Below are 18,713 nucleotides of genomic sequence, written 5' to 3'. Positions count from 1 at the left end.
ACTAGGAATGATAGACAATAAGGATTATATTGTATGGATTTGACAGTATGTAAATGATGAAGTTTTAAGAGCAGTTTAGACTTCTGCATGTGACATTGGGCATGAAGCAGTAGCCCTGGGGGTGGGGGAAGGGGAGTGGAGAAGCAAGGCAACTTTGGGACCAGGGAGGGATAGGCTAAAATCCAGGAGGATAAATTGGATGGAGACTACAACAGTCCTGACTTCTGGGGCTCCATCTTAAGAGTTGGTAGAGATTTCTGGGAGAAGATGCTGCCCTTCTTCATGGAGCTAAATATATACCTGTGCCAGGAGTTGGAGAAGACTACGGGAGATCTGACAGGAGCTAGCATTGCTGCAGACACAGCTGTTGTCCCATGCCAACAAGGTGAGCCAAGAGATCAACTATAACATGCCAGCAGTGACCTTTTAAAGGTAAAATATGCATGTCCCTGCTTGCCTTCTGTCTTCCAAATCTAGCACATGGTGATTCCTCTTGCTCACCCTAACTCAGAATTATTCAAGAGAAGGAATACTGTAAATGCAGTTCTGTCTTAGCAAAAGTGAATACAAATTCACCTTACCTAGTTTCATTAAGCATCAATATTTTTCTATTTTATTTTCCCCCTTCCTTTAGGTTCTTATTTCCTTTTCCTAGTTTGCCTGATATTTAAAAGTAGATCCTAGATATGTAAACTCTTTATCCCAGATCACTGGATACATTACCATCCATAGCTATTCCATCAAGATTTTTGACAGTTTCTTGATAATGTAAACTAATACAAAATAACTTAGAAAGTCTAAAGTAAATTTTGCTTCTTTCTTGCACCAAATCAGAAATTGGCCAATTGTTAAGGGAATCCTTGCTCCTTTTGGTTATTGAAAAGTGGTATTTTGAAATCAAAGCATTCAACAAATGTACTCATTGCATTGAATTGCCATTGCTTCTAAACTTTTAAATAGATGGAGAAAATACAAAATTCCAAAAAGCCATATATTTATTCTATTTCCAAATAAAATATAAGAGCACAGATTTCCTCTTAATTTCTTCTATTCTTACATCCCTTTCTCTTATGTTGAAAATCTTATTTTGGGAGGGTGTACCCAGGATTGAACCCAGGGGCACTTGACAACTAAGCCATATCCCCAGCCCTATTTTTTTTTTTCATTTTATTTAGAGACAGGGTTTCACTGAGTTGCTTAGATCCTCACTTTTGCTGAGACTGGCTCTGAATTTGCAATCATCCTGCCTCAGTGTCCAGGCCATTGGGATTACAAGTATGCTCTACCACACCTGGAAAACCTGGTTCTTAAAAAATAGAATGATTACTTTTATTTTTCTTCCTGGATTTTTGTTTGAAGTTATAAGAAACATTGACTAAGTCCTTAAATCAACACCATGTAAGAGAACACATTAATAGAAATTTAGCTATCTATACTTCTCTTTTCTTTAAAGTTATTTCATTTTGTTAACTTTTGTTTTTTCCTTTTATTATTTCACATACATAGCCATACTTAAGAGAGATGTCTATAACTTTAAATAGAAAAAGAATGAATAAAGATTTGTGATTTTTAGTCATCATGCTTCCAAATGAGAAAGGCAGCAAAGAAATGATACAAACATTTGAAAGAAGATGGCTGCTGTAACAATGTTGGGTAAACTAAGACAGGAGTTCAGGATATAAGATAAAGAGCACAAGATCAATAGGTGCTTAACAAAGAGAATGGGTCTTTTTTCACCCCTCAATAGTCATTGGTCCTTAGGTAAATAGGAAAGTACAGGAGTGCTGTGTTTCTGACTTAAAATATCAGTAGAGCAAGACAAATACTGTAGGATTCCACTTATATGTGGTTTCTAGAAGAGTCAAATTTATAGAATTTTGGTTTTAAGGGACTGTGAGTAGGGGGAAATGGGGAATTATAAACCAGAGCCTAAAGTTTCAGTTGTAGAAAAGTGAAGACATTCTAGTACCTTGCTACACAAAATTGTACCTATAGTCAACAGTTCTGTACTGTATACTTAAGAACCTGGAAGAGGTCAGATCTCATGTGAAGTATTTCTACAAAAAAAAAAAAAAAAAAAATTAAAAAGGGGAAAATGAGGAAAAAAAAACAGGATGATGAATGTTTGAAATGTAGGAGGCAGTCCTGGAAAGAAATGCAATTAGCTCAGTTAGGAATTTTGAGTTTAATGCTTCAATTGAATGACCTTATACAATTAAAAAAAAAATTAAGGAGAGATTGGGATGAATGAAGTGGGATTGGAAGTCATTATGTGTGGAGGTCAGTTATGAGCAAACTTCCGGTCAAGTAGATAAATTAAGAGAAAAATAAAAATGCTTGAGCTGAATTTTACCTTCAAAATAGAAATAACTTCAGTGACTCCCATGGGGAGAATATGAGATATTCCTATTTATTTATTTATTTGTTTATTTATTTATTTTGGGGGGTACCAGGGATTGAACTCAGGGTCACTTGGCCACTGACCACATTCCCAGTCCTATTTTGTGTTTTATTTAGAGAAAGGGTCTCACTGAGTTGCTTAGTGCCTTGCTTTTGCTGAGGCTGGCTTTGCATTCATGATCCCCTTGCCTCAGCCACCTGGGATTACAGGTGTGAGCCACTGCGCCTGGCTAGAATATGGGATATTCTTAAACCTTACCATATGTCCTTAATTGTTTAGGAGTGTGTTCCTGCCGTCAGCCTCTAAATCTTAATATATGGCTATATTAAGGATTGATCCTGATATTAGGTTGAGAGCTACACAGCCAGAGGAGCAGGCTAGAGAGGGCCCATTCCAGCATACTGCTCACTGCTTGTACAGAGTGCAGCCATGACAGCTCCAGCAATGGACTAGGTCGATGTTATCTAACAGGATCAAGAAGCTAATGACGTAAAAATCATAAGAAGCTAGGCTTTAAGAAACAGGTGGTGATCAATTTTCCAATGCTGTAAAGTATAATCAAGATAAGGAAGCTAAATATGTCTTGATTTATTAATGAAGAGGTGATGTTTGATACAGTTTGGTGGAATGAAGGAACAGTGTCCCATCCTTTCATAGTAGAGGGGTTTGGCTAGAGGAACAGAAATAAAAATGGCTTTAGATAAAAATGGATATAGGGAGGTAAAAGAAATTGGTTTGTCCAAGATAGAAAATACATAAACATGTTAAGAGAAGGAGAGAATGGGGGAGATTTTAAAGACAGAAGAGAGATGATACTTGATGTGACAACCTTTAAAACGCACCTTCCTGGGGCTATTTCCCCTCATACATACCCAGATATTCCCTTAAGAGTAATAAGCCTTTTTTAAAATTCAAACCTTCATGAGGCAATAACTGATATATTCTGCTATTGTCTATCTCTCCCTCTTCCTCTCCAGGTCCTCCCTCAGCCTCAGTCCTTCCGTCTCTTCATCAGCCTCCGTCTCTCCATCTTTTCTGTCCTTCCTTCTCTCCTTCCCTCCATCTTTTGGATATTCTCTATATTAGAGTACAATGACCTCCTTCTTCTTTAGGTTGAGTTCTGTTTTCGGTACATTTGCATTCCTGTAAAATTCATGTGTTGAAATCCCAATTCCTAAGGGGTTACTTGAAGCTGGGACCTTGGAAGGCTTCCATCATGAGGGAAGAATATTTGGGAATGAGATTAGCACCTTAATAAGTTAGACAAAAATTTTAAAATCATTTTATAAGTGCAGGTACCCTGTCCACCACGTGAGAAAATAGTAAGGCTCTTTTTAGTCATGTCAAGTATCTATAATTTATTAGCCAGAAAGTCCACTCACATCAGACTCCATACCTGCTGGCACCTAGATCTTGGACTTCTCAGACTCCAGAACAGTGAGAAAAAAAGTGAGTTCTGTTTATAAGCTACCCAGTTTGAGTATTTTGTCATAGAAACCCAAATAGACTATCCTGTGGAAAATGAAACAACATATAAAATGGGGGATGCAAAGCTTCTGAAGTATATTGGATTCTAAAAGATAAAATCTATTTGATCCGTGATTTTGAAAAAAAAATGAAATACTTGCAGATGTTGTATACTTAGAAGCCTTTAAACCAAAGAAAAACTAGGATCCTGATTTAAAACACTTTTAGTGAGCTAATTGTTTTATTGACTGAAGAAGGAAATGACTGTCACTTTTCTAATCTACATTTGAATAGCTGTTCTGTAGCTCCCATCCTTGCTTTCAACATCTGAGGCCTGGGCACTTTCCCCCAGCTTTTAAACAACTTTTTCAATTGAAATTTTCTCATACTCATCTTTACTATTAGCTGACTTTAGTGGTTTAGAAGTGTGCACTTGTGTGGAACCTAATAAAATTAAACACAAGCATCCTTAGTTAAAATTACACAGTTATTTCACTATTTAATACTTTCAGGACAACATTTCTAAGTTGTTCTTTTGCTGTCACTCAACTGTTACTTTTTGAGGCAATAAGGAACATTGCTGAATGCTAATAGAGTACACTTCACCTCTCCTTCTCAATATGACCCCAATTCACCAATTTTTACTGGCAAAATTATGTTGCAGATGTTTAAACCTGGAAAATTTCCAGCTAACTGGAGCTAGACCCATGTCAAATAAAGGGCATTTTATGTTCCAAACAACTTTTGGCTCTCTTTAGCCATGTCAAGTATCTATATGTAAATTGGAGATTCATATTATGCTTTTTATTAATAAGTATGTATATAGTAGGTTGTTATATTAATTAAAATTAATTTGCTTTCCTTTTCTTAAATAAATACAAATAAAATTGGTGTTCAGAAGATGGTACAGCCAAGCAAGCTTCTTGGCATATTACAGATTTGGAACAGAAGGAAAGGGGTTTCAGAAGCAAGAACTTTTGGACTTTCTCTTGCCTTTCTTTCTGCTGCTCCCCTTACTCCATCAAGGGAGGCCACAACAATTAGAAATTAAAATTCCTCTTTCCCAAGGCATGTCTTAGAAATTAGAACCTCTCTCTGACATAGCTAGCCAAAAAATCAGGACCAGTTACTCTAGCCTTTCCTTGCCTTTTTGAAACATTGAAATATACTTAAAATCAAGCCCATTAAATTAAAATAAAACTAGCTACAATTTATCTCACAACTTCTGTGTGCCACTCAACACTCCAAGGATTTTATTTGTATTTACTTATTCATTGGTCATAGGACCCATATGAAGCAGGTACCACCATTACCTACAGAGGAGGAAACTAAAGAGCAGAGAAATGATTTGCCCAGTTTACACAGATGCTTACTGATGAAATCGGAATTCTAACCTTCCCTGAGCCTATTTTAGCTACTTTTTTTTCTGGTCTTTAAACACTTGTGATCTTCTGTTTTTATTAGTGTTCTGTAATTTTGCTTATTTGCTTGCTTATTGTGTGTGTGTGTGTGCATGTGTGTGCGTGTGTGTGTGTGTGTGTGTGTGTGTGTGTGTGTACACAATTTGGTTTCGATCTTACAAATTTTATTGAACAACATGCCAGGGAGTAAGTAATGCAACGGGAACATTAGGATGAGTAAAACAATCCTCACCTTTGAAATGCTTATGGTCCAATCAGACAATTTTTTTACCTTTATTTTAATATATATAAATCTATTTATATATATGTATATATATACATATATATAAATATAAATAGATATAGATATAACAATGGACTGCATTACAACTCTTATTACATATATAGAGCTCAATTTTTTATATCTCTGGTTGTATACATAGTATACTCATACTAATTCGTGTCTTCATACATGTACTTTGGACAATAATGATCATCACATTCAACCATCATTAATTACCCATGCCTCTTCCCTTTCCCTCCCACCCCTCTGCCCTCTCTAGAGTTCATCTATTCCTCCAATGCTTCCCCTCCCTATCCCACTATTAATCAGTTTCTTTATATCAAAGAAAACATTCGGCATTTGGTTTTGTGGGATTGGCTAACTTCACTTAGCATTATCTTCTCTATTGATCTTTGGTATGAATCATAGCACTATCACTTTTTCTTTATTCATTTACTTATTTGTTTATTTAATTGTTTCTTAAGTTTATAGATTCTGCTTAACATTGTTAAGTACTATAAAATAAAGGAAGTTAAAAACAAAAAAAAAGTCATTTTTAAAATGAAACTAATGGATCAGTGGAGAAGAACTTTATTTCACATATTAAATATCTGCAACTTGTAAGAAGATTTCTGTGTAGGCAGCAAGTAACATAATGAGAACGTAGACAAAAGAATGGTCAATATCTAAAACAAATTTAAAATTTTATAATTGTTTTTATCTGTAAGTATAAATTAATAAATCTCACTATAAGATTTAATTTGCTAATGGATGAACTTGAACATTGAACAATGGTTCACATGAATGGTAAAGAATATTGATTTCAGACTATTGGGTCTTTTTGACCCCAAAAACCTGGGAGCCTGACATAGAGTGGCTGACTTTTTATTTTTGTAAAATAAAATGACATCTGGTTTATAATTTATAATTATAATTTCAAAAGAGAATTTAATATTTAAAATTTAGAAATATAATCTAAGAATGAAGAACACTTCTTTAAAATGAATAGTTTTTCATTAGCCTTTTTCTCACTTGATAAATGATAAATAACCTCTTTTAGGGTCTGGGAATCATTGGATTCATAAGCAAACTAGATCTGGGTAATACAAAGCATCCTTTTAAGTGTAGAAACCAAGAAGACAAAATAGCCTGGGACATTGAACAGAAAATGTGGAATTTGAGATAAGACTTAAATCAGAGGAAGAAGCACACAAAATGTCAGCCACTCTTGAAAACTTAGTACACAGGAGAACTGATGGTGTATAAAACATTGCCTTTAGTCTCAATCTCCCAAATCTCCTAAAATGTAATAACATATTTATACATACAGCACATATCCACACCTGGATATATAGAGGAATAGATAGATGATAGATAGATATTAAAATTGTACTTTTAGACTGACTTTGGGATTTCCCTAAATGATTTTACTCTGCTAAACTCAGCCTGACAAACAGTGCACCTGCTTAACTGGGAAAAGTGCCAAGAAAAGAAAAAAAAATCAGGGAAATTAATTTCCAAGAGCAGTAGATAAATGGCACACCTCATTAGAAAATCTATTTAAAAGGCACATCAGGAGATGTCTGCAAGACTTTCATAAGAAATTGATGCTTCCTACCATCATGTCCTTGCCATCTTTCTTCTCAGATTACTGATCTTACTTCCTCTTAATAGGATTCAAATTCAAGTTAGATTTAATGAGTGCGTCCTTTGTGACAGGTATGTATGTTCTATATAGATTTATTTTATTCTAATAATGTCAAAACTGTTTTTGAAATAAGTATGTTTTGTGGAATGCTTGCGAAAGTTACCAAACTTGCATTGAGACATCCTCTTACAACCATATTGTGACTTTTCCTTATTATGAATGAGGGTGCTAGTAAATTATGGCCCTCATTCTGAAACAAGAAAGGCTAATAGTTATTAAAATGTATTCCTGTACATTCTGGCCTAGAGGAAAATCATTAACATCCTCCAATGTCATTGTTTTTTAGTAATTATTTTAGAAGTCTTATTTGTTTGTACTTATTGTTTACAGAGAAACATGTCCCTTCGTAAACAAAGCAGAAGAGATTTGTAAGAAATTTCAGCCAAATCTCACAAATCCTTGTCTTTAAAATTATAAATTATCAATGAACCTTGCTGCTTCCTGGAATGAAGCTGGCTTAGTCCACAGAGGAGTGAAGACCAGACTCTGGCAATCCTTAAGAACCCTTAACCTCAGTTATTAAGAAAGTAACTTGCTCTGCCCCCATTGATTTCTGAAAGCAATCATTTTCCTGGAGAAAAGCAAAGGCAGTGTGGATAATGTTAGGGTGATCATACATCTGATCTGTGGTGCATGGTAAATCCTAATAGCTCTCCATTTCATTCTCATAAGCATCCTATTTTGAATATTAAATTATATAGTTGTCCAAAGGGGAGCCCATGTATGCTGTTAAATCAGTAAACATACACTACATGTTCCACAATTGCCTTAAATGCAAGTTTTCAGGGTAATTGTTGGACATAAGAGAATTTTGTGTAAACTTTTGGAGGCAGAAATGGAACAATAAAGCTATTTATTCTCTGAAGCTTGGTTTAGGGCAGGTGTTTTTGCAGCCATACACATTATTGCTGATATGCTTTCCATCCTTGTTTGGCAACCCCTGCTTCTTATTCTTCAGCTCCCACTGGCAATCTCCTTTGGGCATCCTTTGGGCCAAATCCTGGCCAGGTGCATTTGCAATGTCGTACTGAAGGGCACCAATTTATCCTGCAACTCACCCACATCATCAAAATTTGAGATGGTGAGAAACAAATGAGGGTTATGGTTTGTCCTTAGTCTTCCTTATTCTGTGTCCATCTGCCCTTCCTCTTCCCAAACTTCCAGCCTGCTGACTTTTGACTAAGCTCCAGGGCATTGCCACAGCCTTACACAGATCATTTAATCACTCACAGTGGTTCTGCTGCTCTGAGCAAACGCTGACAAATGCACAAGAGTGCTATCTGAATATTGTTTCACTGTTATACTTGGTAAGAAATGAAGGGTAGGTGAAATATCTTTTCCAGTCTGTTTATTTAGTGTCATAAAATTTGTCTTCTTTGTTAAAAAGAATCAAACTCACACATTTCACAATACAGAAAGCAAGGTGATATCCCCACTTCAATGGCACAGAAATACACATTGCTAGTCAGGTTAGCTTGTAGGTAACAGAGGTATAAAATGAAACTAAGACTTCTGAAAGAAGCCCCTTCTACACATTCCACAAGTAGATAAGACTTGGCTAAATCAGATCAAATGCTGAAAATAAGGAATTGTGAAGGTTGCCCAAAGGAGACTCATTCCTCTCAATCCAGAACAGAATGTGCTTACAAAAATAAATTTTCATTTATCTATGAACAACTTTATAATGGCTTCAAAGTATTTATCTACTTTTATAAAAGCATCAAAGAGAAAATCAAGACACAGTGCCTGCTGCTCTGACTCTCTAGTATTTAGGATCACCTCCAGCCATGCTTCCTTCTCCTGTTGGATTTCCTTTTAAAACATTAGCAATTACATTCAAAATCTATTAGGTGGTCCAAAAACTCATCATGATGACAATATTAATCCCCAGTAATATTCTAAATCATATCCACTAAAATTAACATTAAAAACAGAAGAGCCAGGCATGGTGACTCATGCCTCTAAACCCAGCCGGCTCTGGCTCTGGAGGCTGAGGAGGCAGCAGGATCTGAGTTCAAAGCCAGCCTCAGCAAAAACAAGGTGCTAAGTAACTATGTGAGACATGACAGGGTCTTGTAAATAAAATGCAAAATAGGACTGTGGCTCAGTGGCTGACCCGACCCCTGAGTTCAATCCCTGTCTCTCATCCCTACCCGCCCCCCAAAAACAAAAAAGAATTAGAGTACCGTTTACATGTTGAAACTGTTATTGAAGTAAATATCCTTTTCTGGAAGAGCTGACATAAACAAGATAGTTTAGACCTTACTAAATGAATAAATGGGATTAGATTTTCATATCAGAGAATGTATCCCATCCACATAAAATGAATACAAAGTAAAGGTTTTATATTATAATTCCAGTGAATCTTTGAATATATATATACTTTTGGCTTCAGAAATTGATTATTTAAATTTTAATGAGCTAAATGTATTTGAATTTCTTATTTGAAGAATTTATATATTTTTCTTTTAAAAGCTTTGTGATTTTTTTTTTCATTTCAAATCCATTCCTGAATTTTTATCATCCTAAATATGGCCTCATGATGCCAGTCATTCTAACACATCATATTCTTCTGAATCTGTTGTAATTAACATACTTATTGTCAACTAGAGTATAACAAAATAAAATCATATAAATATTCTTCTTTGTATAATATAAGAAATTGTTTCAAAATCGAAATGTTAGCATTATTCACTCTTACCAATGCATTTCAGAAAATTTACTATGTTTACTGGCACTTTCATACAGAGATAAAAACAGTCCTTCCTTAGATAAGTTTATGTTTCTGAGTGAGATGGGAAAGTCAACAAAGGTTTAGGATACAGTGTGTTAATTGCTCTTAATACAGGTGCCCATAATTATTCATATCAAGTTGTATTCTTTTGCAATATAACTTTTTATGAGAATGAAACATATGGTAACAAGATTCCAAAATTGTACCCATTGATCTTTGTCTCCTGGTGTTCTCACTCCTATGCAGTTTCTTCCAAAACTGAATAGGATTGGATGGTGTCACCCAAAGGATTTTGCAGCAATGAAGTTCTGGGATTTCCAAGTCTAGGTCATAAGAGCACTCTGGCTTCTGCTTTGTTCTCTTATATCTCTCACTTTGGGTAAAGCCATCTGCCTTGTGCATGGACACACCAGAATTGATTTAACAGCCAAGTAAGATGTCCTGCAAATATCTCACCATTCATGTCAACCTTTCAGTTAACTGCCACCCCAACTGATAGCTTCACTGCAATCTCAAGACAAAACCTAGGGCAATACCACCCAACACATTTTCAAATTACTGACCCATAGATACCAAATGAAATAATAAATATTTGTTGTTGTTTTAAACCACTTACTTTTTGAAGTAATTTAGTATGCATATAAATTGTTCTATAAAATGTGACCAATAAAATCTCACTTCATAAGCACTTATTTTATTCATTCCAGTATCATTATATTTGCTTTGTTAATTTTTAAGGTTGGTCAAAAGCTGCTGAATTAAATAAAATAAAATTATATAAATATGCTTCTTTGTGAAATATAAGAAACTGTTTCAAAATCAAAATGTTAGCATTATTTACTCTTATTTCAGAAAACTTACTATGTTGACTGGCACTTTCATACAGAGATAAAAACAGTCCTTTCTTAGATAAGTTTATGTTTCTGAGTGAGAAGGGCAAGTCAACAAAGGTTTAGAATACAGTGTGTTAATTGCTCTTAATACAGTTGCTCATAAGGTACAGTGCATTTTTCTTATGAAGTCTCAGAATGCTTTACAGAAGAAGGATGGGTCTTGAAGTATTAGTAAAACATTCTCAGAAGGAATATTGAGGAATGTGTCTCTACTCCTAGTATTATCAATATTCACACTATTACAATACTTATGATAAATCAGGTTCTATTGTAAGCATCTCAAATATATTCCATCATATAATCCTCTTAACAATCCTACTGCATAAGTACTATTTGAAATCCTACTTTATAGAAGACCAAACTAAGGCACAGAGAGGATAATGTTTCCAATATCACAGAGGTAGCAAATACTAAAGTATAAATTTATGCCAAGGAAATGAAGCATCAGACTTCTAGTCTTAGCTATTAACTATTATTCTTTCTGCTCTACTGGGAGTTGGAGTGGGAGAAATGGTATGAGCAAAGTTAGCAAGGAATGAGAGTTTGTTTTCCTGGGACCAACAGGGAAAAGCAGAAGGAAACATGATTGAAAAACAGGGTACATATGCTGACTTACAAAATAAAAATTAAGAGCTAAGCCAAGGACTTGAATTTCATGCCAAGGAGTTCATTATACTTAAGCAATAGAAAATATCTTAATTGATCAAATGTGTGTTTTATGAAGATGTCTTTAGAGCAATTTGGTGGATACAGAGAAGATGAAGGAGCTAAGAAGAAATGACATGAGTGCCTTCCAAAGAGAATGAATGCATGAAGTGTTGTAATGGTGATATGGTAATGAGAGGAGAAAGCCAAATTTACAAGCCATGTAAGCACATGGTCTTTGACTGTGTTGACTGCTTAGCATCCAAGGAGATTTAAAAAGTAATTTCAGGTTCTTTTTATGGGTAATGGATAGATAGTTATGTCATTAATAAATATGGGAACCTGAAAAAGGAGGCCTTACATCAAAGATGTGCTTAATAAACACTTATGAAAGATAAGATGAAGTGTCAATAACACAGCTCTTCTTTTCCCTGTCAGATAAAATGCCAGTAACCTAGGTATTAGCCATTGCACTTAATTATAGTGGTCCAGTGGAAAATGTGTCTTATATTTTAATACTGTAGTCTGAAACTATAATTGTAGGTAACTGCATTTATAAAATAAAAACAAATGTCTTGCAGTGCTAATTTCTGTAGTGTTCTCATAAAATCATTAACTTGCAAAGATGACATTTACATGCCACTCATATATGTCTATTCTAAGAAAGAAAAAAACCTATATTTTACAATCATATGTGGTTCTAAAATTTAAATAAATGAATTTTTTAAAAAAGGAAATGAGAGGTAAAACACTTCAGTTGGTACAGGCTCAAAGGAAATGGAATATACTAAAGTGTCACATTGTTACCAAGCATTTCTCACTTAAAATTCAAGGTCATAATTTTATATTATAGCCATTTCAATTGTAAATTCTTTAAGAGTCTACATTGCAGAACACAAAACAGTATTGCCTGATTAAAGCAGACATTCATGTACCTGGATAAATTGCCCTTCTGCTTTGGTTGACATTATGAGACTTATCTTTGCTTGCTAGACAAGGCCCACCTATAGTCCAACTGTGAATGGTATACCTGGGAGAAGTCATCCAAGTCATACCTTCATCTCATAAACTCAAATAATACAGTTCTATACATTCATGATATTTATGTTGTATTTCTTTTGACTTTTGTGGCACAGGCATTTCCTGACACTATGTAAAAACTTGATAAATAATTGTTGAATCAGTGAAATTTAAAATGAGAAGCCAGCATATCTCTGAATATAGAGCTTTTTAGTTGAACTTATAGTCTCTGGGTTCTACTGAGTCTACTCCTACTGGAAAAGGAAAATAAGGGAAGGAAGAGTACACATATGAGAAAGAACCCCAGTTGGCTCATGAAATTCTTTTTCTTGTGATAAAAGGGTTGTGCATAATTCATCCATCTACTTGTGAAATACTTATTGAGCACCACACCTATTCCTTTCCTCCAGGAACTCACAGTCAACTTGGGGTAGCAACTGTGGAACTAGGTAAATATAAATTAAGAAAGAGAAAAAGTCCTGGAACAAAAAGATGAATGAGGTGCTCAGGGATTGAACAGACCACAATGAACATCTTCCCTTTCTAACTTCCTATTTTACTCCAAATTTATGAAAATATATGGATGCTCAAGATGTAGTATCTCATTACAAGCTATGCCAGGAAAATCCTTCTAACATTCTTTATTTTCAGGAACTCAAAAGACAATGGTTTGCTGGGGGGAAGAATGAAATGAAACTTGGGACTGGATGACTCCAGCAAAAGAAATACTTTACTTTTCACTTGTCCAAAATCTTTTTTGTTTGGTTTAGTTTTTTTTTTTTTTTATCACCAAGTGTAAAATCTACAAATTAGTCTTTATTGGTACTTGATGAAGTATCAGTTCCAAAACTCAATTTTCACTAAAGCTTTTTAATACTTATCTTTACAAAGCTGCATTAGTCAGCCTTTATTCATCCCTGAAAGCAGAACAGACAAAGGAAGACAACAGAAGGAAAAGAGAAGAAAACTGACTTCAGTGACCGCCAATCACATTGTCAGGATACAGGATGGAATGCAGAGAAACAAAGCCACAACTCGGGAGAACATTTTTTTTTTCTTTTAATTTAAAAGTCAAACCTCCTGGATCTTACCTGAAAAGTTCTTGTAATCAACTAAATCGAACATAACAACGGCAACAGCTGACCAGGTTATTATCAGAGCAATGACCAGAAGCCAGGCTGCAGGTGAGCTGAATGTCGTCACTATGTCTTCTGTGACTGTCCTCTTCAGCACTTTTCCAGGGGATTTGGGCACAGATCCATTTTTGCTGTCTATCACAGTTGTGGTTGTAAATGCATTTCCTGGTCAAACATTCAGTAAGGAAAATATAATTTAGAAATTCACATCGAATGTTGATGAAAAAAACACAAACGTATTTGCTCAGCAGCAGTCCCCTACCTCCCAGCCCACTCCCACATTGTCTCTTCCTCTGCATTTACCCCTCACCCTGAAACCTTTTGGACTCATAAGCATTTCTCATCTCCCAAGTTCCATCTATGCTCCCATCCAGGCCATGAAACCTGTTCATTTTCTTCCACTCATTTTCACTTCTCTGTTACCATTTCCCCTACCATTTCCAAGAGCAATAGGCTTTTGGAACAAGATGCCTTTTGAAATGATTTTTATTTATTTAGGTTCAATATGTCATTTCTGAAAATCAGTAAAAACATACTCTCAGGAAGATTTGAAATCAGTATAAAATAAAGTGGATAGAACTCTGTATGGATATCCTGTTTTAACTGCATAATAATTTTCATTTTTTTGTGATGTATGTTTTCTTTTTTTTTTATTTGTTTTAATTAGTTACACATGACAGTACAATGACCTTGACATATCATACATTTGAATCAGATAGGATATAATATCTTATTTTTCTGAGTATACAGGTTGCAGAATCACATTGGTCATGCATTCACATATATACACACAGTAATAATAACGCCTGTTTCATTCTACTATCCTTCCTAATAATTTTCTATTGAGGTCATTAAATTTTTCTGAATTTTTTTTTTTTTGCAGGGCAAGGAAGAGAATAATGTTTGAAAATCTTATCATATCCAGTATTATAATAGTCTTGGAAGATCTTATTATATCCAGTTGTTTCTTCCAGAAACAACTTCTGTTAACATGTTTTTTATTTGCACCTAGTTTTGTGTATATGTATATATGAATATATAAATGTTTTATTTGTTTTTGACAAATCACGATTACACTGTCCTTTTTGTTTTCTTTGCTAGACAATATAAAATCAACAAGCTTTCATATCATTAGGTGTCCCTTTAAATATCACTTAAGTGGCTGCATGGAATATCATTTTATGACTTTATATAATTTAGTCATAAACTTTCCTAGCTTATGACATGACAGAAATTTTCTCAAACCCATCAACAATCCTCCCTTCAGGAGACATTCTTAAATGAGAATTGCTGATACAAATAACATACTCACTTTTATATTTTTTGAGACTATGTATACATATATATAATTTTAAAATTAATGTTTTGGAAAATAATAGTAGTCTTGCTTCCTTAAGCATATCAATATTATCACTGGTATTTAAAATATGTGCAATAATATAAGAGAAAAATTTTGCTTCATTTGCAATTCACTGATTACTTGAGATAAATAGTTAATGTTTAGTTTTCCTTCCTTTGTATTTCTTGTGAGTTTTTTCTTTAACTTTGCTTGAAACCTACTTACACACACACAAATGCACAGGCACATGTTCACAAAGATAATATTTTATAACCTTAGTCTTGAAAGTTCTGCTTCAATTATTTACCTTTTCCTCTTATAGCATTTCTATATACAGAGTGAAATATAACAATTTTGTTAGTCTTTCACTTTTCTTTATAACATTGCTGTCAATGCATGGCTTGAAAGTCCCCCTCAATGGTCAGTAGACATATCTGATTATCTTAACCACACTTGACCCCTAGAGAATTAAATCCAGAGGTAATTCAGAGATTTCTTGAAATAACCATTTCATGGCACTTTTAAGAAAACTGAAGACTGACTAAAAAATTAAGACAACTTTCATAACATTCTCATTTCCAAATTACTCAGGTGTGAAGTAAATCATTCAATAATAAAGAGAAAAAAAGCTTTCATCAATTATTATTTTTCTTTGCCAAAAGCATCATTTATTATATTTTCATGTATATTGTGTATAAACCACATTATCTGTAATAATAATTCCAAATCAAAAGGAGAAAATGTTGATTAGTCTATACACAAGATTACATATTTTCAATTTCACTATTTATCTCTATATTATATTTTTATGCATTAGATTCTATAGAAAATCTAAATTTTCAATTTTCTTTAACATTTTCATCAAGTAAATTTCCCTTAGCTTAAAGCTTAATTGTAGTTAAAGTGTGTTAAATAATAATTAGAAGATTTTAGTCTTGTAAATCTGGAAGAAATTTTTTATATTCCTTAAAAGCCTCAGTAGAATTAAAATGCACCTTATTCTGTTTCTCTGCCTTCACAATTTCTTCTTTTGGATATATATTTCATGTGGAAATGGTGAAGCAAAAAATTTACATGATTGTAGAGAGGAGATTGGAATTAACTTCTGGCTCCTCCCTGTATTATCTAAATGGACAGAATTTCACTATCACACTATCCTTCTGAGCAAGAAGAATTTCCATTTAGGAAAAGAAACTGGTTTTAAGGTTAAATTTGCAGGCTTGTGATGGTGGAAAGAAAAGTCATGCAAACCATTTGGCATATCTCCTGGTACATGGTAATTATTTGACAAATAGCAACACAAGAACCAGTAAATGACATCATTATCATTATTACTGCCATTAGCACCTCCAGTGCTACTTCTGTGATCATGGCTCTGGCTATGATTACTACTGCTGTCATAAGGAAAGTCAAGAAGGGCAGGATTAACGTCAGAAGTGAAGGCAGAAGAACTGACCCTCAAGTAAGTGTGAGCACTTTTCCTGTTGAATAAGCACATATATTAGATCAAGATGGGTATGGGGAACAAAAAGGAGATCTAAAATTCTCTCAGTATCCTTTCCAATCAATTAATTTATTTCTTGGAATATAAGTAAAGAGGAAAACATGCTAATTTATTCATATAATTGGAGGTTGTTTTACCCCACTAGCAAAACTAAGAGAAATGAACTATGCAAAAAAGTTATTTCTTTATAGTATAAACATTATACACATAAGCTAGAAAAATTAAGTTTGAGCCATTTTAACAAAGATATTCACAGATGCTTATAGTATGAATATAGTATGAATTCAGTTCATGATACAATTTGAAATTGGGAGGAGGAACAATGCTATTTGCAAATTATGTTCTCCAATCAATAGTCTCACTCTTTTCATTTCTTTTGCCATAAAAGGTCACTATCTTACTTTTTTCAAAAATTAGTGACATACCACTCTGAGTCCCAGAGAAAAGAAAAATTAAATGCATTCAAGAGTACATATTTGTGGGCTGGGGTTATGGCTCAGCAGTAGCACACATGCCTGGCATGCGTGGGGCACTAGGTGCAAGTCTCAGCACCACATATAAATAAATAAATAAAGGTCAATCAGCAATTTTTTTTTTTAAAAAGAGTATATATTTGTAGGTGATAACAACCAAACATAACTAATGCAGTATTTTTTAGATAGAAGTAGCCTACCAAGGCCTATATTTTCTAAAAGTTAATAAGCTAATGAAGAACAACAGTAGTAAAAGAATTCAATTAATATTTTTAAATTATTTTAGGTAGAAATTAACAATAATGACAACAAATTTTGCTTTCCTGAAAAAATTGTGGAAAAACACATCCCAAGTTTATGAACTCATTTGAGTAGAAATGATAGCAAGATGAAGAACTACCCTTAAAAAAAGATTTTTATAGACTATACTTGACATGGTGCTCAAAGAAGAAAAAGTTATAAGGAACCCATATCATATCCTCTCATTGATTTTTGTGCCAAATTCCCATCACTCCTAATCATAGTTCTGAAAATGGATGAATGATAAGAGTGCTTTGAAATGAGATTTAAGACCCAAGTGGGGCTACAAGTGAATCTAACCTTCAGAATAATGATTTGCAGGAGGGTAAATGAATTACGAGTGTTTAGGAGTAGCCGGCCTGAAAATTGATATGTTGCTAATCTCTGGTTTTTATTGCCTCTGGAAGGCTTTCTACTGATACTAAGTGGAGAACGTCTGAAGAATGGTTTCTGCACTTGAGATTCACTTCAGTGAGTTGTGTATTTGGGCATCAGACAATGTCAAACACGCTTGCTAGGTATCTTGAAACTGAAAATATAAATTTCCTAAGATTTGACACAAACTAGCTGTATCTTTGTCAAATTCTTAAAGGTTGAATATTTTAAAAGAAATACGACAGTAGAGGAAAGTGACAAAGGTGTAGCAAGTGGGGCTGGAGGGGAGAAATTCTAGGGAGTGATAGTGGCCAAATTATATGGTTATACTGTGTATATGATGAATATGTAACAACAAGTCCCATCAGTGTGTACAATAATAATGCACCGATAAAAAAGAAACATGTATTTCTAACTGCTTCCTTTTTGATTAGAAAAGTAGGAAACTATAAATTCAGAAATTAATGCAAGTTCAGAGTTTAAAAATACAAAATATATATTTTTACAGAATGGATATAATTTGAATTCCTTTTATGATTCTGACCAGATGATTATGGTATAATTTTTAAGTAGATGAAAATGATAAATTTAATAGTAAATTATATTTTTTATTGTATTCATGTCCACAAAATTTTCACTTAAAAATTCAGACTCAATACTGATAAAAACATATTCACTATACAACTGCAAAGCAATAAACAACTTGAAAGTAACCTGAAGGTTATCGTGCTTAAAGAAAATTTTATGTCCCCTTTGTTATAAAACATATTAAGTTGTACCTTTCATTTTCTATTCAAATTTACTGCAAAAGCCACATAGAGCCAAGAAGAATAAAATTGAGGGTGAATAAATGGCCTTCTCTGACAGCTGGTCAAGATAAATGCAAAGAACAGAGTATGTAATCTGAGATTATTTAATGTTTGAGAAGCACTTTAAAGATGACAAGTGCTAGTTATTGATATGGCAGAAAAAATGAGAGGTAAATACTAATGAGTAATTTGACAGGAGCTACAATTCTTGGAAACCAGCATTTCA

At 33.9% G+C, this 18,713-nt stretch overlaps 1 protein-coding gene across 17 annotated transcripts in view; it reads right to left on the bottom strand.

Moving 5' to 3' along the window:
• Nucleotides 1-18,713, bottom strand: part of Trdn (triadin) — a 356,336-nt gene that overhangs the window by 289,674 nt on the left and 47,949 nt on the right. For all 17 annotated transcript variants that reach the window (XM_078019258.1, XM_078019265.1, XM_078019269.1 and 14 more), the window contains exon 2: nucleotides 13,643-13,852. In XM_078019258.1, coding sequence (XP_077875384.1) covers nucleotides 13,643-13,852 — 210 coding nt within the window. The remainder of the gene's footprint in view (nucleotides 1-13,642; nucleotides 13,853-18,713) is intronic.

The sequence above is a fragment of the Ictidomys tridecemlineatus genome, chromosome 8, assembly GCF_052094955.1.
Source record: "Ictidomys tridecemlineatus isolate mIctTri1 chromosome 8, mIctTri1.hap1, whole genome shotgun sequence".
In the NCBI taxonomy this organism is placed as follows: Eukaryota; Metazoa; Chordata; class Mammalia; order Rodentia; family Sciuridae; genus Ictidomys; species Ictidomys tridecemlineatus.
The sequence above is the reverse complement of the archived record's forward strand: the minus strand, read 5'-3'. Positions and strand labels throughout refer to the sequence as shown.